Source organism: Gopherus evgoodei, chromosome 3 (genome assembly GCF_007399415.2).
Source record: "Gopherus evgoodei ecotype Sinaloan lineage chromosome 3, rGopEvg1_v1.p, whole genome shotgun sequence".
Classification (NCBI taxonomy): Eukaryota; Metazoa; Chordata; order Testudines; family Testudinidae; genus Gopherus; species Gopherus evgoodei.
The window spans coordinates 199,674,101-199,696,733 of NC_044324.1; the positions used below are offsets into that span (position 1 = coordinate 199,674,101).

The 22,633-nt window shown below is 43.6% G+C and overlaps 2 protein-coding genes across 8 annotated transcripts in view; one reads left to right on the plus strand and one right to left on the minus strand.

Annotated features, from left to right (window-relative positions):
- CFAP36 (cilia and flagella associated protein 36) overlaps nucleotides 1-13,335 on the plus strand; it is a 138,615-nt gene extending 125,280 nt beyond the window's left edge. Inside the window, exons 8-10 of one of the 2 annotated variants that reach the window (XM_030557807.1) lie at nucleotides 818-990; nucleotides 1,472-1,624; nucleotides 11,260-13,335. In XM_030557807.1, coding sequence (XP_030413667.1) covers nucleotides 818-990; nucleotides 1,472-1,624; nucleotides 11,260-11,349 — 416 coding nt within the window. In that variant the 3' untranslated portion in view covers nucleotides 11,350-13,335. The remainder of the gene's footprint in view (nucleotides 1-817; nucleotides 991-1,471; nucleotides 1,625-11,259) is intronic. The other variant, XM_030557808.1, reaches the window with a different exon arrangement.
- Nucleotides 13,321-22,633, minus strand: part of PPP4R3B (protein phosphatase 4 regulatory subunit 3B) — a 103,929-nt gene continuing 94,616 nt past the window's right edge. For 4 of the 6 annotated variants that reach the window (XM_030557804.1, XM_030557802.1, XM_030557803.1 and 1 more), the window contains 2 exons: nucleotides 16,486-16,688; nucleotides 13,321-15,148 (listed from right to left, as the gene is read on the minus strand). In XM_030557804.1, coding sequence (XP_030413664.1) covers nucleotides 15,053-15,148; nucleotides 16,486-16,688 — 299 coding nt within the window. In that variant the 3' untranslated portion in view covers nucleotides 13,321-15,052. Of the gene's footprint in view, nucleotides 15,149-16,485; nucleotides 16,689-22,633 lie in introns of those variants that run through there. The other 2 variants (XR_003999772.1, XR_003999771.1) reach the window with 1 other exon arrangement.

Consider the following 22,633-nt stretch of genomic DNA (forward strand, 5'->3'; position numbering starts at 1 on the left):
AAGATTAGCCCTGAAAAGCTCTCTCTGGTCGGATTGTTCACAATGAATGATCAAACTCCACACTGAATAAATTGATCTCCCATTCCTTAGGGTCAGCCTGTGCACATGAAACATTTTTTATCCTTTCAAGAACCTTTTTCCCTCCTATCAAAACACTGATTTAAAAAGAGCATACTGCTGTTGCCAGGCTCTTTGAATCAGGGAAAAACTGCACAGTACAAGTGCGTTTGGAGCTGGCCAGAAAGTTCCCTATCTCTCTCAGCAGTGATTGGCTCTGCTGACTGTAGTGTTAACAAGTGAAAGGAGAACTCAGATGTCATGAACTGGTCTTGTGGAAGTGAAGAATTTGAAATAGTATTCCTTATAATTTGAATATCAGAGGGGTAGCCGTGTTAGTCTGGATCTGTAAAAGTGGCAAAGAGTTCTGTGCATCTGACGAAGTGGGTATTCACCCACGAAAGCTCATGCTCCAATACGTTTGTTAGTCTATAAGGTGCCACATAATGCCTTATAATTTGACTATCTGTTAGTAATTTATAAATAACATACGAACCAATGATGTTGCTCCCTATACTTGTTTCCTGTTCTTGTGTGTAACAGGAATATAGTGATATTAGTCTGAAAAGAATGCTTCATCAAAATACATTTTTGAAGGCAGCTGTTTTTTAATTAAGCCATAAAGAGGAAATCTCATTTCAAAAAAGTTGTTATAACTGACAATGTTTTTATGCATTGGCGCAATGTTTTTTTCATCTTACATTTGTTAGTTTGTATATATAGTGTTTCTAATTTGTTTCTGTGCAAAATTGCTGTCTAGAAGAAACAAACAAACCTACTAAGGAAGATTTAAGACCTGTGCATCCTCTGCTAAGAGTGATAGAACCTCCTCCGCAACCTTCTGAGCCTACCAAAGTGAAAGAAGAAATTAAGAAAAAGGAAACTGGAAATTGTTCAGAGAATGCAACAAGAGAAGCTAGGCCTGAAGGATTTGTAAGTAACAGGTTTATTCCACTTAAATTGAATAAGATATCATACAGCTAAAGTATTAGAATAATTATTATACAACCAATACATATTTTCATGTTGTTATAACATTTTATTGGCTAGAATTCTCTTACGTTAAGTATCCGTATGCAAGTAATTTTTCAGTGTATCCAGTGATCTAATTTGCAGAAAGCTACAATTCAGTAAACACTGGACCTTGAGATCCCAACCTTGGAATAGAATTAATTTTCCAGGAGTTTATTGCCATTCTTCTAACAATTTCTTAGTAGCATCTGTGTGTATGATGTAATATGGACAACTGAGTTAAACACCTTAACTCAAATTCATTAGTTTGTTAGACTGGTAATTCTAGAGCCAAATATCTAGGTATGAATTAGGTGAACTCCATATCCCTTCATTTATAAATACATAACTGGTACACTCTGAAATGAGTTTTCTAGTAAATTTGTCCTTTAAATAATTCCAGAAGTTATCAGAGCTTGAACCGCACCACCTCAGACAGCGAGAAGACTATTTAAAACAGAAGCGAGATACACTGATGGCTATGAAGAAGGAATCAAGAAATAATCTACCAACACCATATATAGATCAGAAAGAAGAGGCATTATCTTCTAAAGAGGTGAAGGATGAACACTTTAATCAGCATGACTAATCTTGTTTAGAAAAATCACAGACCAACTTCAGTGAAGATATGGATATTGCAGCTGAATACTGAAAAAAGACAAAAGAACAAGGAAGTGGTAGAATTTAATGGCAGAACACACTCAGTTACAAGTTATTCATTGTGCAGAAATTAATTCTGCAATCTAAAATCAGTATAGCTAACAAGCAGAAAGCTTAGTGATTGTGAGCATTAAATGATTTTTCTACAGTGGTAAATCTTCATAATAAACCCATGCTCTGAGCTCTTGCATTGCATGAGTTTGCTCCTATCTGTTAGCGAGATGTGATTTTGCATTCTGGTTCCCTGAATTGTTAGCTCCTTTTTTGCTAACACACGCAGAAAAACAATGTTCATGGTCAACACCACTAGCTTGAATTTTCTGAGAAGTGTTATTTTACAGAAGGGTTAAGTTTGATAACTTCCATTGTTTCGAGACTTTGTAAAGTGTTTTTCTTGTATTTCAAGTGAGGAAATGCCCTATAGCCTCAGCTACTGGTGGAGGAGGCAGCAGTATTAAGGCAAGGAGGCCTGAAGTTTGGGTGCTATCACCACCTTTTTGCCTTGCACAAAATTTAGGCTTTTGTGCTGAAAGCAATCTTCCTGTGAGAGAGTTAGAACGATGGAAAAGCAAAATGCTCTCTACATAACTGGCATATCCTTGATGGCTCTAATCTCTGCTGTCAATAGACAGTTGTAGTGGTGACCTGAAAAATTCACTACTGTAGCCTATCATTCTCTTGAAGAGGCAGGAATAGGTGTGCATTGCCCATTTAGCACAATATAAAGTAGACCGAACTGCTTATGACTAGCAACATCACCAACCAAGAGAAAAGATGGTTACTCACCTTTGTAACTGTTCTTCGCGATGTGTTGCTCATATCCATTCCAATTAGGTGTGCACACGCCGCGTGCACGTTCGCCGGAAGATTTTTACCCTAGCAACACTCGGTGGGTCGGCTGGGCGTCCCCTGGAGTGGCTCCGCCATGGCGCCGGATATATAACCCTGTCGACCCAACCGCCCCTCAGTTCCTTCTTGCCGGCTACTCCGACAGTGGGGAAGGAGGGCAGGTTTGGAATGGATATGAGCAACACATCTCAAAGAACAACAGTTACAAAGGTGAGTAACTGTCTTTTCTTCTTCGAGTGCTTGCTCATATCGATTCCAATTAGGTGATTCCCAAGCCTTACCTAGGCAGTGGGGTCGGAGTGAGATGTTGCAGAATGCAAAACTGCTGAGCCAAAGGCTGCATCATCTCTGGACTGTTGAACCAGAGCATAATGTGAAGCAAAGGTGTGCACCAAAGACCAGGTAGCTGCGTGACATATCTCCTGGATAGGTAGACGAGCCTGGAAGGTGGCAGATGAAGCCTGAGCCCTGGTAGAATGTGCGGTGATGTGGCTTGGGGAAATATGAGCCAAATCATAAGAAGTGCGGATGCACGCCATCACCCAAGATGAGATCCTCTGAGAGGAGACAGGTAGGCCTTTCATTTGGTCTGCTACCACGACAAAGAGTTGGGGCATTTTATAAAAGAGTTTTGTCCGCTCAATATAAAATGCGAGCGCTCTACGGATGTCCAGGGAGTGCAATTGTTGCTCCCATCGCATTGAATGTGGCTTCGGGAAGAAAACTGGGAGAAAGATGTCCTGGTTAACATGAAAGGCCGAAACCACCTTAGGGAGGAATGCCGGGTGTGGCCGCAATTGCACCTTGTCCCTGTGGAACACAGTGTATGGCGGATCCACCGTAAGAGTCCTAAGCTCAGAGATTCGTCTGGCCGATGTAATGGCTACGAGGAAAACTGTCTTCCAAGACAGGTAGAGTAGCGAGCAGGTTGCTACGAATCAAATGGGGGAGACGTAAGCCTGGTTAAAACCAGGTTGAGGTCCCAGGTCGGGGCTTGGCGGCGTCCTTGGGGGTATAAGTGCTCCAAGCCCTTGAGGAACCTCGAAACAACAGGGTGTGAGAACACGGAACAGCCATCTTCCGCTGGGTGGAAGATAGAGATGGCTGCCAAGTGTACCCTCAGTGATGATACTGCTAGGCCCTGCTGTTTGAGATACCAGAGGTAGTCCAAAAGAGAGGGAATCGAGACCTCAGTGGGAGTAAGATTATACGTTTCACACCAGCAGGAGAAATGCTTCCACTTGGCCCGATACGTTGACCGAGTGGAAGGTTTCTGCTACCCAGGAGACCTTGTCGTACTGATGCACAGCAACGTAACTCTGACTGGTTTAGCCACGCAGCAGCCACGCCGTGAGGTAAAGGGCCTGCAGGTCTGGGTGGCGAAGACTGCTGTGGTCCTGAGTTATGAAGTTTGGGTGGAGTGGCAGGGTAATTGGGTTGGGTATCGACAGGTCAAGAAACGTGGTATACCAGTGCTGCCTAGGTCATGCTGGAGCGATCATGATTAGGCATGCTCTGTCCCTGCGGAGTTTTAGCAGGACCTTGTGAACTGCGGGAACGCTGGGAAGGCATAAAGTAGCTGGCTCTTCCATGGCATCAGGAAAGTGTCCCAGATCGATCCCGGGGAGAGACCTTGGAAGGAGCAGAACATCTGGCATTTCCTGTTCGCGTGGGAAGCAAACAGATCTATGCGGGGAAATCCCCACTTCTGGAAAACAGAATGCATAACGTCTGGGCGGATCGACTACTCGTGAGACAGGAAGGACCTGCTGAGTCGATCTGCCAGAGTGTTCCAAAACCCTGGGAGAAAAGACGCTACCAGGTCTATCAAGCGGGGTATGCAAAAGTCCCAGAGTTGGATGGCCTCCTGATGAAGGGGGGAGGATCGTGTCCCTCTCTGCTTGTTTATGTAGTACATGGCCGTTGTGTTGTCTGTAAATGCTGACACACAACGGCCTTGTAAATGTTGCTGGAACGCCTGGCATGCCAGGCGGACTGCTCTCAGTTCTCGGACATTTATGTGTAATGCCAGCTTCTGAGATGACCAGAGGCCTTGAGTACAAAGGTGTCCGAAGTGAGCACCCCAGCCGAAAGATGACGCGTCCATCGTCAGGGACATTTGAGGGCTGGGGCAGATGGAACGGCAGCCCTGTACACACCAGAGAGGGAGTTAGCCACCAGTCTAGGGAGCCTAGGGTGCTCAGGGGAATGGTGACGATCGTGTCTATTGGGTCCCTGCCCGGGCGGTTTACCGAGATGAGCCAAACTTGGAGAGGACAGAGGCAGAATGTGGTGTATTTGGTTACGAACGTGCAGCCAGCCATGTGACCCAGGAGACCGAGACAAGTGCGAGCCAACGTCATCGGGAAATTCTGTAGACCTTGGATGATTGTTGCCATCGTCTGAAACCGCGGCTGCGGTAAGCAGGCCCTGGCTAGATTGGAGTCCAGGATAGCTCTTATGAAGTCTAACCTCTGCGTGGGAACCAGAGTGGATTTTTCTATATTGATCATCAGGCCTAGACGTGTGAATAGGTCCTTGACGATGCCCACATGCTGGGTGACTTGTGTCTCGGAGGCCCCTCGGATGAGCCAGTTGTCCAGATACGGAAAAACATGTATCTGACATCGGCGGAGATAGCCGGCGACTATGGCTATACACTTTGTAAATACCCTTGGGGCTGTAGAAAGGCCAAACAGCAGGACCATAAACTGGAAGTGCTGACAGTTGGCTACGAAGCGGAGGTACCTCCTGTGAGGAGGAAAAATGGTGATGTGAAAGTATGCGTCCTTCATATCGAGGGCGGCATACCAGTCTCCAGGATCCAAGGATGGGATACTGGTCCCCAGGGATACTATGCGGAACTTCAACTTTGTCATTAACTGGTTGAGTCCTCGCAGGTCTAGGATAGGTCTGAGACCTCCCTTCGACTTGGGGATTAGGAAATAATGGGAGTAAAACCCCTTGCCCCTTTCGTCCTTTGGTACCTCCTCTATAGCTCCCGTGGCAAGGAGCGTCCGCAAGAGGAATTGCAGGAGGAATTGCTCATAAGAGGGATCCCTGAAGAGGGACGGGGTTGGAGGGTAGGAGGGTGGGGTTGAAATAAATTGGAGGTGGTACCCATACTCCGCCGTGCGTAGGACCCAGCGATCTGAAGTTAATTGGGACCACGCCGGGAGGAAGTAGGAGAGACGGTTGGAGAAGAGGGGAGAAGGATCCTGGCCTGTAAGTGGTACGCCACTCTCGGGCGCACCTTCAAAAGTTCGTCTTTGATCCAGCTGTTGGTTTTGAGGGACCTTGATTTTGGCCCTCTTGGGGTCCTGATGGTCATCTGCGACCACCTCGGCCGTGCCGCCTGCCAAAGTCCTGTCTTTGTCTAGGCGCAGAGTATGGGCAGTGAGGCTGGGGACGGAGAAGCCTGTGTTGGGTCACCGGTGTATGCATGCCGAGAGAGCATTATGACCCTGTTGTCCTTCAGGCTTTGCAGCCTTGGGTCAGTCTTTTCTGAGAAGAGACCTTTACCATCAAATGGCAAGTCCTGAATGGTATACTGCAGCTCTGGTGGGAGGCTTGAAACCTGAAGCCATGAGATGCGCCTCATGGCAACACCCGAGGCCTGGAGGGAAGTTCTGGCCATCTTTTTCCCTTCCTCCAAGAGGGCAGTGAACTCTTGGCGAGAGTCTTGAGGGAGTAGCTCTGTAAACTTACCCACCGCTGCCCAGGTGTTATAATTATAGCGGCTAAGCAGGGCTTGTTGATTTGCCACCCGGAGCTGTAGGGCACCTGCCGAGTACACTTTGCGGCCGAGTAAGTCCATTCGCCTAGCATCCTTCGATTTCGGGGCTGGTGCCTGCTGGCCATGGCGTTCTCTCTCATTAACAGACTGGACGACTAGTGAGCAGGGTGGAGGATGGACATACAAGTACTCATACCCTATAGAGGGCACCATGTATTTACGCTTGACTCCTCTGGCTGCAGAAGGGATAGAGACTGGAGACTGCCATATAGTATTGGCATTGGCCTGGATGGTCCGAATAAACGGTAGGGCCAGTCTGGTGGGGGCATCCGCCAACAGAATGTCCACTACCGGTTCCTCTACCTCCGTGACCTCCTCCATCTGGAGGTTCATATTGAGTGCTACCCTCCTCAGGAGGTCCTGATGGGCTCTCAGGTCGATTGGAGGAGGGCCCGAGGAGGATGTTCCTGCCACCGCTTCATCTGTAGAAGAGGAAGAGGAGATGCCGGCAACAAGCGGGTCCTGTGTGGCCTCTTGTTCTTGGGCGACCTCCTGCTCCAGTGGAACCTGGGAGTCTGGTGGGTGAACTGGAGCTTCCTCTGTAGCAGTCGGAGGACGATGGCTAACTGTCGCCTCTGCCACTCGGTGCTCTGATGGGACAGAGCGGGACGGAACTACTGGTACGCCTTGGGCCTGGTGGTACGCCCAAGGTGTCCAGAAAGACCACTGATGGGGGCCTTGGTCCTGGGCCTGGGTCTCCTGGAAGACTCTGGTGGGCACATCGGAATCGCAGTCCTGTGCATAAGAGCTGTCCGCGTGGGACAACACTGATGCGTGTCTGGATGGCCATGTCAGAGTCTCTGTCTCTAGCAGACCTTGCTCTACTCGGCATCTGGGACCGGTACCAAGAGGCATACCGGTACCGGGAACTAGATCGGGACCTGTGACCAAAGCAGTGCCGGGAGGTCGACTGAGATCTCGAGGCTCGACGTTGGGAGCGGCTACAGAAGTCACGGTGCCTGGAGTGGTGCCGAGAGTAGCAGGCTGGTGAACGGGATACTGAATGGTGCCGCGAGTGCGACTGGTACCGAGGAGGAGAACGGTGTCAGGACTGTGAGTGGCGTTGGGAGCGGGAGCGCCGATGGGACCTAGAACGTCTGCGGGACCGTGATCGTGAACGGTGCCGCTCTGCTGTGCCAACAGAGGATGGTCTTATCAAGGCAGGCTTGCCGATAGACTGTATTACCCGCACCGGCGGTTGAGGCAGCGTCGACTCTTTCATGGCAATCAGATCCCTCGCCGTTGAGAATGTCTCCGGCGTGGATGGAATAGTAAGCTCAACCACGGCTCGTGCCGGGGAGCTGACAGGCACTGGACTCGACGGCCCTTGTGGGACTGGAATCGACGGTGCCGACGTCGGTGCCGCGGCAGATGTCGGTGCCAGGCGATCCGACTTAGACGAGCTCTTTGGCTGCGATGCAGGTGGCATGGAAGCAGCAAGAGTCTTAGGCTTTCTTGACCTCGGGGAGAGGGAGCGGTGCCGAGTCGACTTCGGTGCCAACGGCCGGTGCCGAGAGGCCTTGGCAGTACCGGCGCGGTCCGGTGCCGAGGAGGTGCTTCTGATCGCAGATTGACCAGCACTCGGTGCCGAAGGCGGAGGGGTAAGAGCCGCTTCCATGAGGAGCAGTTTTAGCCGAAAGTCCTGCTTCTTTTTTGTTCTTGGCTTAAAAGCCTTGCAAATGCGACACTTATCTGCCAGGTGAGATTCCCCGAGGCACTTAGTACAAGAGTCGTGTGGATCTCCTGTCGGCATCGGCTTGTGACAGGCCGAGCAAGGTTTGAAACCCAGTGAACCGGGCCTGGGCCCCGGTACCGGGTGCGGGGAATGGGCTAATCCCCGAAGCCCTCTTAACTATAACACTAACTATGAACGATAAAAATTAACTATAACTATATAACTTTGAACTATATACACAAAAATAACTAGAGAACTACGAGTAGCTAGGGAGGCAGAGGTCAGTAAAACCGCACTCCACTGTTGCAACGACTGACGGTAAGAAGGAACTGAGGGGTGGTTGGGTCAGCAGGGGTATATATCCGACGCCATAGCAGCACCACTCCAGGGGGCGCCCAGCCGACCCACTGAGTGTTGCTAGGGTAAAAATCTTCTGGCGAACGTGCACGCAGTGCATGCACACCTAATTGGAATCGATATGAGCAAGCACTCGAAGAAGAATGAATGTTTCCTTTGTGATTTTTTTTTAAAATTTAAAATACAGACAAGACCAGTTGGTCCCTTATGAAGGAATGAGTACTGTGAGTTTGTAGGGGAACTGAAGAGATTAAGATGCCAGAACACTTGTTTTTGCTGTTTGCTGCTGTGTCCAAGCAGAGAAGGATTGAAACCTTCATTTTTGGATTAGGGATTTTTAATTTACATAAATTAAACCTCAGGCTTCCTTTCTAGGGCATCTGATCCGTAAGTATTCAGCAACGAGTTCCATGATGTCTAGGAAGGAGTATGGCAGAAAGAGATCTAGGGGTCATAGTGGACCACAAGCTTAATATGAGTCAACAGTGTAATACTGTTGCAAAAAAAGCATCATGATGTTCTCTGAATCACTTCAATGTTAAACTTAATATTAGAAAAATTTTCTAAAAATAGGCAAGTACTGCAAACACCACCTTTAATTGTAAACTCAGGATATGTTTTGCTACTGGTCTCTTGTATCACGCCAATAATATAGACTATGCAATAAGAATTTCGATGACAATTGCACTGATTTCTGAGAGTACAAACACTTATGTAGCAGTATTGGCGCTGTGGTGCTAAGCACAGAGAAAACTTGGGTCAAAAAGTAAGCAGACATGGTAAGGGACCATTACTACACAATGACGTGCCAGGATTAAAAGCTGATTTAACTGACAGTAAAAGAAGTCATCATAACAACTTGCTGCAGATCAAAGTAAATAGGGGGTATAAGTCAGCTTTCTTATAAAGACCTTTCTAAATCCTTTTAATTTAAAAAAAATATTGAGTCTGTTGTTATACTTAGAAGATTGAATTGCCTTGTCTCTCAGCTCTGCCCCTCTAAAGAGTTAAGGAGCAGCACTGACTGACTTCAAAGGAAATCTAGGCCTTCTCTAGGAAGATTATTACATTACAGTAGCGGGAGGGCAGAGCAACACTTGCTCAGGGAAACAGAATCCTTCTCCCCAAACCATTATATATCTGATAGAGAATAATGGGTTTGAGGAATCAGGTACCATAGCAGGGCAAGGTCAGAATCATTAATATTCAGGGTCCAGTTGGTCTGATGCTAAGCCTCTAACAGTGATCAACACCAAATACTTCAGAGGAAGGAAAAGATAACTCTGAATGTTTACACTATTAATGATTATTGTGCTTTATGTGGAAGAGGGAGTTGCTTAATATGGAATGTTATCAATATCATTGTCTTAAAAGAGTAAATATTGAGTTAAGCACAAGCTATGTGCCAGAAAGCCCCACTAAGTAGCTGCTCGAGCTACTACAAACATTTGTTAGCCTTCAAGCCCCCTCCCCCCACCACCACCCCAGACGACTTCTGTTTGAAGATATCACACAATGCATCATGTTGACATCAACACTGGTTTACGAGTTAGCATTTAATGCTGTACAATGGGATAGCTTCAGCAAAGCTAGAGTTTCCAAACTGATGTGAAGGAGGTACAAAATAGCTTACAAATTATTAAATTATTTCAGTACCATAAGATCCCATATTCTGGTAATGGAAGAAGATATCTGCAGATGTGTACTAAAGACAATTTTTATTATTGCTTTGTAATTCACCTTTACATACCACTATGCTATCCAAAACTAACGTGTTAGGTCTGGCTGAGGAACATGGGATGCATCATGCTCTCCTTTGTGCTTGGACAGTGTGGTGTCGGCAGGTGTAAATTACAGCAAATATTATAGAGTTGGACGAGACCTCAGGAGGTCATCTAGTCTAATTCCCTGCTCAAAACAAGACCAACCCCCACTAAATCATCCCAGCCAGGGCTTTGTCAAGCTGGGCCTTAAAAACCTCTACGGATAGAGATTCACCACCTCCCTTGGTAACCGATTCCAGTGCTTCACCATTCTCCTCGTGAAATAGTTTTTCCTAATATCCAACCTAGACCTCCCCCACTACAACTTGAGACCATTGCTCCTTGTTCCGTCAGCTGCCACCACTGAGAACAGCAGAGCTCCATCCTCTTTGGAACCCCCCTTCAGGTAGTTGAAGGCTGCTAGCAAATCCTTCACTTCTCTAAACAAGCCCAGTTCCCTCAGCCACTCTTTGTAAGTCATGTGCCCCAGCCCCCTTATTTTAATTGCCCTCTCCTAGACTCTCTCCACTTCTCCACATCTTTTCTGTAGTGGGGCCCCCAAAACTGAACACAATACTTAGATGTGGCCTCACCAGTGTCAAATAGAAGGGAATAATCACTTTCCTCAATCTGCTAGCAATGCTCCTACTAATGCAGTCCAATATGCTGTTAGCCTTGGCAACAAGGGCACACTGCTGACTCATCTCCATCTTATAATCCCCAGGTACTTTGCTGCAGAACTGCTGCTTAACCAGTTGGTCCCAAGCCTGTAGCAGTGCATGGGATTCTTTAAGTGCAGGACTCTGCACTTGTCCTTGTTGAACCTCATCAGATTTCTTTTGGCCCAATCCTCCAATTTGTCTAGGTCTATCAAACCTATGTCATTATCAGCCATCCTGCCAAGATTGCAATGTTTGCAAGTAATTTCCATTTCAATATTATTTAATTCTGAATTTAGAGAAAAATCTCTCTTCATTGTTTATGGTCTAAATCAACTTATAAAGTTCCAGCAGATTTTTATTATTGAAGTCAGAATTTTCTATGCAGTCAGAGGTTATATTGTAATGTAATAATTTTAATTTTGTTTTTAGGAAATGTCAGAAGAGGAGAAGCAAAGACTACTGCTAAAGAGGAGAATGCTTGCAGCAAAACTTAAAGAAGAAGTTATTAACAAACGCTAAGTTTTAAGAATCTCATTGTAAGAATACTTGTGGACAAGAATTGAATTTCTTTTAGAATAAATTATTTAACCATAAACTGCTTGCTTTCAAATGCAGTATACTGTTGATTTTCCACAAGACATGAGCAACTCATTTATTCATATACATAATATTTAAAACTAAATTGCATCCACAGTAGTAAAAACTTGATTTCACACACTAACCCAGTGGGCCAAGATTTTCTGAAGTGCTGACTTCTCTGGGGTCTGCTAGATGCTTAGCTGTTTAGAAAATTAGGCTACCTATGTAGGTAGCACCTAATAATTATGATATATTATATTACCATAACACCTAGGAACCCTAGCCATGGACCACATTGCCCTTGTGCAGTAAGGACTTAGGATCCTACCTTTAGGCACCTGTTTTTGAAAAGCTTTGCCATAGCCACTTCTTTAAAATTACACCTTTGTTCTATTTAATATATAAAAAATTCAAACACTTCTACATCTAGATGGATACTTCCTTTTTTCAAAACACATACTAGAAATGTTCATAACATGGAAAACATCATCTAAAGAATTCTTATAGCAGTTCTCTAATAGACGTAAAAATACAGAACTTGGTTCTTTTCCTTTTATTAGTCTGTCAAAGAAATATTACCCCTTTCAAGTGTCAAATATGATAAAGTCTAAACAGGGAAGCACCATCTTGAGAGTTTTGTTTGAGACACAGGAAATGAAAATGAGGCTTCTGAAGTCATGAGACACAAACTTCATAGTAACTGTATATTCCATTGTTTTTATAAATCTTTTGGGCCAATTTAACAGTAACTAAGCCTGTGTTTTGCGGCAAAGTACAACTTTTAAAAGTAAACATTTGTCTCAGTTAAAATGTGAAAGCACTTATGAACTAGTCACTACTTCAAAATTTTGAAAACAATTTTTTGCCATTTTGTTCACTACAATTCACTGCTGTCTGGTCATAAATCCTGCTTAGAACATTTCTCTTAGCATGTAATCTGTAAGGTTTCATCACTAACAATGCTTGATTGGCGCAGTAATTGAGTAAAACACCACCCAACCAATCAAAATTTCATGTAACTTTTTATTAAAATAGTATTTATAACCAATACATGGTGGCAGATGTAATTTAATTTTTTTTTTAAATCTGTAGTGGAGGGGCCCCAGGCATTAGAATGTGTCTGTCCCCTAGCAGAATGCAGACAGCATATAATAGATCATAGATAAAAGAATCTGTGCCTGAGGCAGGTAACCCTGGATATTAGCTAGTTTGAGGGGGGGCTCCATATGTTACACTCCAAAGGGGTTTAAAAAGTTTTAATAAAAATGTTCAAACCTTAAGATGACATCTAATGTCTCTTCATATAGTTTTATTCTTCTAGAGTAACTATAAACATTTCACAACATTCACATATTTACTATAGAATAAAGGCTCATGAGCTGGTCTGAATGTATCAAAGCTCTGCACTTCTTCAAAAAGGAAAAGTTACAGGGGAAAAAATGAAAAATCAACACTTTTTAATCAAAGAACTTTGTTTAGGGTAATTTTTATTAGAAAACTATTGGGTTGCCGTCAGATGATGTTTTCAGCCTCTGAAGGGGAAAGGCACGCACACACGCTGCCATCACTTTGGAGCCTTCTCAGTGGTAACTATAATGTTGTAGGAAACTGTAATCTTTAAGCATGGAGAGGCACGACTTGTCAGGAAAAAATAAAATGAAGATCTGGAGAGCAAGCATATGGTGACGATATTCCAATCACACTTGAACCAGCTTCCCTAATCACTGCCTTGGAGGCTCTCTTACCAAATGGGTAAGAGGAGAGGCCACATTCTTGACTGCCTGGAGCCCATAAGGGGAAACAATAATTCCCCCAGGTCCACCTGCATTAACTATCATCAATCAGAATGCTTTGTATCTAGGTTACAGGTTGGTAAGAATGCCTGCATTCTGGTTGGTATTTGATCTAGTGGTATATACTTTTTTTTTTTAAACTGCATGAATAGTTTTTCTTATTAAAGAATACTTTAAAATAGCCACATTCCAAAATTATGAGTTAACTTACCATGTACAACAAACCAAACAAAAGCAATATTTATGGAATTACAGGGTCACATTTTAATTCCTGAATGTTACAGTTCAGCATTAATATCACCACATGTATACAAATGGTGTAAAACAAGTACAGTGGTATTTTAATACAAAATAAACTTCTGTTTTATGGAAAAAACTATACTTCATATCTACACAGACAGTCCATATTTTCCAAACAATAGCTAAAATTAAAATTAACTATAAAATCTCCAAAACAGGTAAACCTGTTTCAGTTTAAACTATTCCAGGAGAAATGGACCCATAACACATATTACAAGAGTGATCTATGTGGTGGTTTGCAGCTGGTTTCATAGTTTAACATCTCTGACACATTAATTGTAGTTTGGTGGGTTTCCCCCCCCCCCTCACTTCAGCATGATCTCAGATCATATAGGGGCAACTAACATTAAAATATTTACAGTTCACTTGCTGCTCTTTGAAGATAAAACCTCTTAAACTGTTTACCTCCATCAATTTTTTTTTTTTTTTGGTTGCAATTAGTTTACATACATGGAATGTGCTTTTACTCTTTAAAAAGCAGCTTTCATATTACACCCAGTTCAGATGCTGCATGTCAATTCTGCCTCAAACAGACTGGTATATTGTTAGTAATAATTCCATCTTGGTCCAAAATGACTTCTGGGTATTAAATGCCACTTTTCAAAACCCTTGTTAGTGTTTCTTATAACCACCTCAATTACACAATTTAAACCTACAAATGCAAAAACGCACCTGCTGCTCAAGGAAGAGAGCTTCACTAATAAAGCAGAAAGTGACTCAATTCAGTATCTTCTATCATCTGAAAAACTGCTAGCTGTACTTAGTGTGTAGTTTAAAGTACTAGTTTATTGATGCTAGCAGTTTCTGGAGATCTTTTTCTAAGCTACCAATCCTTGCCATAGATATTGCTGGATATTGTTTAAAAAACAATCAAATTAACTGAACTGTCCATTATCCAGCTTGCTTTTTTTCTCCTTTTCAAAATGTGAGTTGAAAAGTTCATGTTTTTTACAATTCAACATGCACTGTTATTCTGGAAGCACCCCACTCCATCTGTCAGATATTTCATTAAATTTGCAACTAATGGTCCCAAAATCTGAATTTATTTTTTATGGAAATAGAATTATTTTCCCTTCATTTTTTAAAAAAAGAGGCAATTGCTAAAACAACAAAATGGACAGCACCATTACAAAATTAAGATTACTGGGTTTACAACTGAAGCGTTACATTTTTTTTTCTAGATCTGTTACACACTGGAGAAACCCTGCAATATTAAAAATTGTTAACCACACCTTCCTCCCTTCCCAGTACCCTCCCAAAACCTGAGACTTTCCTTGCTGAGAAGCTGTCATCCAGGTTCTGATTACCAACCCTCCCCCCACCCCTCCCAACTGAATGGCAGACTCCTTATTTTACTAGAAAAGAGATTAAGTTCCTTGGAAGCCTGTTTGCAGAACTAAACCTTTCTCACTGATATACTGAGTTTCTTTTGCTACTCCTTGTATTATCTTATATATTCAAGGGAGAAAGCTCTCTGATTCAGACTCTTTTTAGCTCTTTGAACAGTTGCAGCATTTAAGACCTTACAATATAAACTTATTTCAATGTCTTTATGAACCAAGACGAGGTCTTTTCCTTGGGGATGTCTCCTCTTCTTCCTCTTCCTCTTCATCATCTGGATAATCCACTAGGCCAACTAGATTTCCCTGTTGATTTTAAAGAAAGCAAACCTCACATTTGAAAAAATTCATCTCCCAGAAATGCACAGCTGTAATGAAAATACCAGATCCCCCTTGATCAGCTGTCTAGGAAACAGCTTCAGAAGATTAGTGTATTAGGATGGCATGCAGTAGGTTTACAGACTTCCAACTGCAATTAAAAAAACCTTACAGAGTGTCTGAACATATGAAACAGAAAATGATAAGAGTCTAACAGTCATTTGTTGAGGAAAGTTGTCACCAATGAAGTACTTGGACCCAGGCTGACCTATAATGTAAGTCTTCCAACATATCAAGGTAGGATTATATTTTCTGTATAAAATCAAGGAAAATACTAGTACTGAAAACTGTTTTTCCACTGTGAATTTAAACAGTCTCACACTCTTAAAAAATCTTTAATCCTATTATATATTATTTCCTTCTTAGAGTCCTGAGGATCCCCATCTCACTCCTCAATCCAATTTATACTTCTTCCTTTCTAAAAGCCATATAAGCACAGTGATCTATCCTCTAGGTGGAAGGTCTGAGGATCCCCATCTCACTCTTCAATCCAATTTATACTTCTTCCTTTCTAAAAGCCATATAAGCACAGTGATCTATCCTCTAGGTGGAGGGTCTGATGAATTCCCATTCTAAAAACACTCCTCTTCCTCCACCTAAGATGAATAAGTGAAACTGGTGAAAATGATGCTATTATTTGCCGCAAGAGCTTGGGGATAAGGTAGTGAGTTAACTAGAAATTAACTACTGGTCTCTCACTGTAATATGAGTCTTCAACTACCATCCAAGTCCTGTGTGTGTCTGCTTAAAGGTATTAGCATGAATTCCATAACTGTGGTTCCACTGATATAGACAGTTCAGAGGAAACAATCAGTGTGTCTTGTTAATGCCACATCTCAAAAAACAGTAAGAAAAAATGTTTCCGTTGAGCCAATGGAAATCTGGTTCTCTCAATATCTTAAGACTCCTGCCATGGCTAACAGCTTTTTTAATACTTGGGAATCTGATCCCCTCGTGTCAGCTGGAAATGCAAGATTGGTGACTCTACGTGGTAAAAATCTACAAGAGCTTGGAATTGCTAAAAAAATGTGTTTTTATGCTCCCCAAAAATTAGTAAAATGTGACTGGACTTGAAATATTTTATCCTTAACTGGTCCATCCAAGACAGACTGCCCTCAGCCTTGTTTCTATTGTCACACAATATAGGACTTAACACAGTACAAATCAGTATGGTTTCATTAACGTGTTACAAGGATGAAAAACTCATACTCTTACTCTTTCTGGAGTAGGGGGATGTCTGCTTTTACAAATGCAAGTTCTCTCACCTTAGCGGCTGTTACCGCTGTAGTCAAGTTTGTGTTCTTTGAAGAGGAACCATTAGAACTTGCTGGTGATGTCTGAGCTGCTACAGATTTATTGTTTGTACTATTTGCTCCATTAGCTGCACTGGCAGAGTGGGAAAAAGTGAATTTGAATCCACCAGCGGAAGTCCTTTTTGGGAGATTCTCTTTGTCTTCACTCTCTTTAGCTGAAGGACAAACATTTTAATATACATCAATTATACACAAATCTACACCTCCTTTGAAAAAGTCACCTTACAATATGTTGCACACCCACACTGCAACCCAGAAAACAGAGGAATTTAAACTGAACAGCTGCTGAAAGGCATCTTCCAAAGAAGGGGGAATGGAATCAATGTCCTAAATATAGGACCAGACTAAGTAGGTCAAGCAAAGGTAAATCTGACCAATCAGAAGTGTTTGGTAAGAATATAGAAATGAGTCTAATTCACCCTGCAAACATGAAACTTCAAATCAACAGCATCTTTTGGAGAAAATTAACCAAACTGACAATTGAAGTTTCTACTTCTAATCTTGTTCTCAAAAGCTATTAACATTTTATTTACTGATTAGAATAAAAAAAATATTTTTCCTTAGAATTTAGAGAACAAAATAAATGGTTCTTAAAGGTATTTTGTCCCTATGAGTGCTCCACTTTAGGTTCATACATGCCTGTGCACTTTCAGTTGGAGATTTTTGGTTCATGGGTTCTGCACCAGTGCCCTATATAGCCTTGTGCTCTTATCTGAGGGCATATAGGGGAGGGTGCACTTCCTGTTCCCTCTCTATCACGAAATCTGGCCAGAGCCAAGAACTTTGAAGTAGAGGGGATGGAAGGCAGGTGGAAGAACACCCACAGGAACAAAACATCTTGAAGAACTACAGTTACTGTACAAGTAAGTAACCACTCCTCCTTCAAGTTGTTGTTCCTATCAGTGCTCCACTTTAAGGGACTTCTGAAGAGTGCCCAAACTAGATCTAGTGCTGATTCAAGAACAGAGCCATCAAAGGCTGCATCTGCCCTGAAAGCACGTCTGAAAGCACAGTGCTGAGGAAAAGTATGCAAGCACAACCAGGTGGTAGCTTTACAAATGTCTGCAGCAATGGGTATGATTTTAGGCAGAGTAACAGAAGCTGCCTGGGCAGTCACCCTTCTTGGGTGTGTGTGTTCACGCACTCAAAAAGCTTCATAACATGCCAAAATGCACCCTGAAACCCATTTTGACAGTCTTTGGGTGAAAAGGGGGTCCCATTGTCCTATATGTGAAAGAGACAAGACTAGGAGAGGCTCTGAAGGGCCTAGCTCTTTTGAGGTAGAACGTGAGGCCTCTCCTTAAGCCTATAGTGTGAAGACTAGGTCTTACTTTGAAACGTGAGATCTGGAGTGGAAGATTTCCAACTGAACATCCTGGTTGATGTGGAAGTCTGACAACACCTTGGGCAGAAAGCAGGAATGGGCATGCAGAGTCACCATGTCCCAGTAAAAACACTGGGCAGGCTGGATCTGCCACAGGGGCTCCCAACTCACCTAACCTTTCTAGTCAAATGATGACTGCGACAAATGAAGTTTTGAAGGACAAATGTGGAAAGTTCAGTTTGGTATGGGCTGGAAGAGTATTTGCTCTAGTTAAAAACTAAGCTCAAGGTCCCAACACAGAGCAGGACCTCTTGGTATGAGGAAAAAGTTTGGTTAAACCCTTAATAAACCTTGAAATAGTAGGGAATGAGAATACTGAAAACCCCTCAACCAGTATATGAAAAGCTAAAATAGCAGCCAGGCAGACTTTGATGGAGCTCAGTGACGAACCCAAGGTTTTTAAATTCAGCAGGTACTCTACTATAACAGTGAAATGAGAATTAGAATGAGATGATGCCTGCTGCAGGAGGACTAAAATTGCTTCTACTTTTGCAGGCAAGTCTTTCTTGCAGAGGACTTCCTACTATTCAACAGCACATTCTGTATTTAAAAAGAACAATCCATTTCTACACCTGAGAGCCACTGAGGACCTAGGGCTTGAGATGTAACATGGAGAGATTGGGACGAGTTATTGTCCCCAATTCTTGAGACAGTAGGTCTGCTGTCAGAGGCAAGTGGAGAGAGGGACTCAGGCAAGTTCAGCTGCCTTATTACTAGAGAAATTCTCCAGCCTCCATTTCGTCTGCTTGATCTGTATTGTGAATAAGCAGGAGCTAATCTACTCTAAGATGAAAGCTGCAGATCTTGAGCAGGCGCAGTACTAACACAGGATGAAAAGTTCAGTTAATTGGCAGAATGTTCAGGAGTGCTAGGATGGCGCTCTGGCAAAAGGCCTTGTAGGTGAGTGGGTCAGCAGAATCATAACTCTGAAGTAAACAGCAAAATTGAGCATGTGCAGAACAAAAGGAGGGACAGAAAGGTCAAGCTGCCTCAGCCTGATCTGACTTAGGCCAATTTAGGGCTGCCTCTTCTGATAGAGGAAGATGAGGTAATGCGTATTAGAACAGTATCAAAAGACTGTGCTGGCAGTCAGTCAGGAGCCAGCGAGGAAAGCAGTCAGTGGAAGACGGATGAAGAAATTGGAAGCCAGCAAGGAGAGCTGCTAAAGAATGATCAGAAACTGTGGGCTTGTCTACACTTACTGCGGGGGATCGACATGCAGCAATTAATGCATTGGCAGTCGATTTAGTGTCTCTAGTGAAGACCCCCTACATCAACTGCAGATCGCTCTCCCATCGACTCCTGTACTCCATCGGATCGAGAAGAGTAAGGGGAGTCAATGGGAGAATGTCTCCCGTCAACACTGCGTAGCGTGGCCCCCGCGGTAAGTAGATCTAAGCTACTTCGACTTGAGTTATGCTACTGACATAACTCAAATTGTGTAGCTCAGATTGACTTTTCCCTGTAGTGTAGACAAGGCCTAGTGTAGAGACAGAGAAGATGACCAGAACAAAACGAAGCTGACTGACCAGAGCACAGCAGCAACCATGATTGAAGAATTCCAAAAGATTTATCAAAAGTAGTAACAGCAATTAAAGGATACCAAAGGATTTATAAAGTAAGTCTGCCAGCTTTTAAATATAATTTTCAGTGTAGTGTAGTCTAGCATAGTATTTAATGTGTATGCTTGAAATATATGTGTGCGTTAATAAGAATGCATGAAATATTGTTATTAACTGCAACTTATGTAAAATTTAATGTATAATTTATGAGCAGTCAGCAATTTGTTACAAATTGGCCATTTGTAGCAAAGTGCTTTGCTTAGAATCATTTACATTGTATGCAATTGCAGTGTGAATGCTCTAACTTGCAATTAGGGATTTGTGTCTGACTCTGTTTTCAGATTACCGTATATACTCGTTCATAAGACTAATATTTTTAGTAAAAAAATGACACACCAAAGAGCAGGGGTCGGCTTATAAATGGGTCTACTCCAAAATTTGATGATTTTAAACTCTATGGCAGGGGTTGGCAATCTATGGCACACGTGCCAAAGGCAAGCACACGAGCTGATTTACTGTGATAAGCTGCTGCCAGCCTGGTGTCCCTGCCGCCGGCCCCGCTCAGCTGCTGGCCTGAATGGATGGAACCCCTGGCTGGCAGCCGGCTGAATGGGGCCAGCGGCCGAGACCCCGTTTGGCAGGGGCCAGCAGACGGAACCCCAGCCAGGGTCCCAGCCACTGGCCTCGCTCAACCAGCTGCCGGCCAAGGGTCCCAGCCACTGGTCCGTTCAGCCTGCTGCCAGTCTGAGGTTCCATCCACCGGCCCCTGTAAATGTAAAATGTATTACTGGCACACAAAACTTCAAATTACCGCAAATAAAATGAAGACTTGGCACACCACTTCTGAAAGGCTGCCGACTCCTGTTCTATGGAATCACTGAATATCTAATACATTGTCTTTTTGTTTACCTGGAGCGTCTGCAGGCATGGAGCCTCTCTGCGGCCACAGTTTGCCATTCCCAGCCAATGGGAGCTGTGGGAAGTGACGCCACTTTGTACAACTCCCATTGGCAGAGAACGGCAAACTGCAGCCACAGAGAGTGAGGGGCTCCATGCCTGCAGACACTCCAAGTAAACAAAACGTCTCGACCCGCCAGCACCTCACCCTGATGGGCTGGGACCCAAAGTTTTCCAACTCCTGAAATATAGGATCAGCTTATGAAAGGGTCATACAGTTTCTGCTATTTTTATCTATCCATTTTGGGGGGCCGGCTTATAAACGAATGGGCTAATGAACGAGTACATAGGGTATACTGCAGTAGGATTAGTTACTTTAATAAGAAGACACTGTTTTGGAAAATATACCTCCGGTGTCAATCACCTTATCAGAAAGTTGTATCTGTGTCCTCGGTGTTTCCTTAACAACCCTGGAAACTCATCCTTCAGAAGAACAGACTAATGGGGTATTAGGGAGGTTATTACAGGAGTGTCCCAAAATCCATTTTTGGGGGGTAAAAGCCCCAAAGAATGTTGGTTGCTGATTGTACCTCGGGGAAGGAATGATCTTTGACAAACCATTCGTCCAGATGGGAGGACTACTATTCCCTTTTGCTGCAGATGGGTTGCAATGACCGAGAGGACCTTAAAGACCCTTGGCACAGCTGAAAAGCCAAGGGGAAGCACTCAATACTGATAGTGGTCGCTGCCAATGACAAACTGAAGTACACATCTGCAAGCTGGATGCATTGCTATATGAAAATACACATCCTGAACGTCAAGGGCCACAAACCAGTCCCCTGATATAACACTGTATTATTGTTGCTAGGGTTACCATTTGAACCTCTGTCATAGAATGAATGTGTTCAGAGTCTTGAGGTCCATGGCTGGTCTCCATCCTCCTTTCCTCTTGGGTTCCTTGGGTACTTCTACCTGGAGTAGAACTCTTTCCTGATGAAAGATAGGGAACTAGTCTGATTACCTCCAGCAGGAGAGATTGTAACTCCTGCGTTAGGAGTCCCTTGTGAGAAGGGTCCTTGAAAAGGGAAAAGAAGGGGAGTGGAGGAGGATGGATCTGAAGAGATGTAACGTAATGACTTCTAGCATCTGTCTAATGTGATGTTCTCCCAAGAAAGTCTTTCCTTTTTCAAGCTATCACTGGGGGAGGTGTGGAGAGGAGTATAGCAGGACGGTGGTGCAACATATGACCCAGATGATGGAAGAACTCTTTACCTTCAAATGAACAGCCAAAACAGACTGTTAGAAGTTGCTTACTGAAAGATGACAGAAGATGATGGGCCCTTCTTGTGGAATCCAGGCCTCTTCTTGGACAATTGTATGATTCTTCTTTGAAAGGTTTCGTATTGGACTGGGTGAGACGGTTTGGCTGTGACGTGATGAATTTTCTCTGCACAGATGTCCAGGAATTAGAGAGTTACTCTAGAGTCCTTCAATTAGTGAAGGGAATCATCCATGGCATTGCTGGAGAGCTTGGGGCCTTCTTGGTGTGAGTAGTTGATCTGGAGCAATGTTGTCTGTCTCTCTCATTTATAGCATTGACAACCATGAAATGTGGGGTGGCATGGGAGCAGTGGTATTCCGAGCCGTTGGAGGGTACATAGTATTTACTCATAAAAGTGTAGGACTGGAAGGACCTTGAGAAGTCTTCTAAGTCCAGTTTCCTGCACTCCAGGCAAGACTAAGTATTATCTAGACCATCCCTGACAGGCGTTTATCTAGCCTGCTCTTAAAAACAACCACCAATAGAATCCACAACCTCCCTAGGCAATTTATTCCAGTGCTTAACTAACCTGACAGGAATTTTCTCCTAATGTCTGACCTAAACCCCACTTGCTGCAATTTAACCCCTTTACTTCTTGTCCTATCCTCAGGGGTGAACGAGAACAATTTTTCACTGTCTTTCTTGTAATCACCTTTTACATATTTGAAAATTGTTATGTTCCCTCTCAGTCTTCTCATCTCCAGACTAAACAAAGCTATTTTTTTCAATCTTTCCTCATAGGTCATGTTTCTAGATCTTTAAGCTGGACCTTCTCCAATCTGTCCACATCCTTCCTGAAATGTGGGACCCAGAACTTGACACAATACTCCAGTGAGGCGCTCTCAGCGCAGAGTAGAGCAGAAGAATTACTTCTTGTATCTTGCTTACAATACTCCTGCTAATGCATCCCTGAATGATGTTTGCTTTATTTGCAAC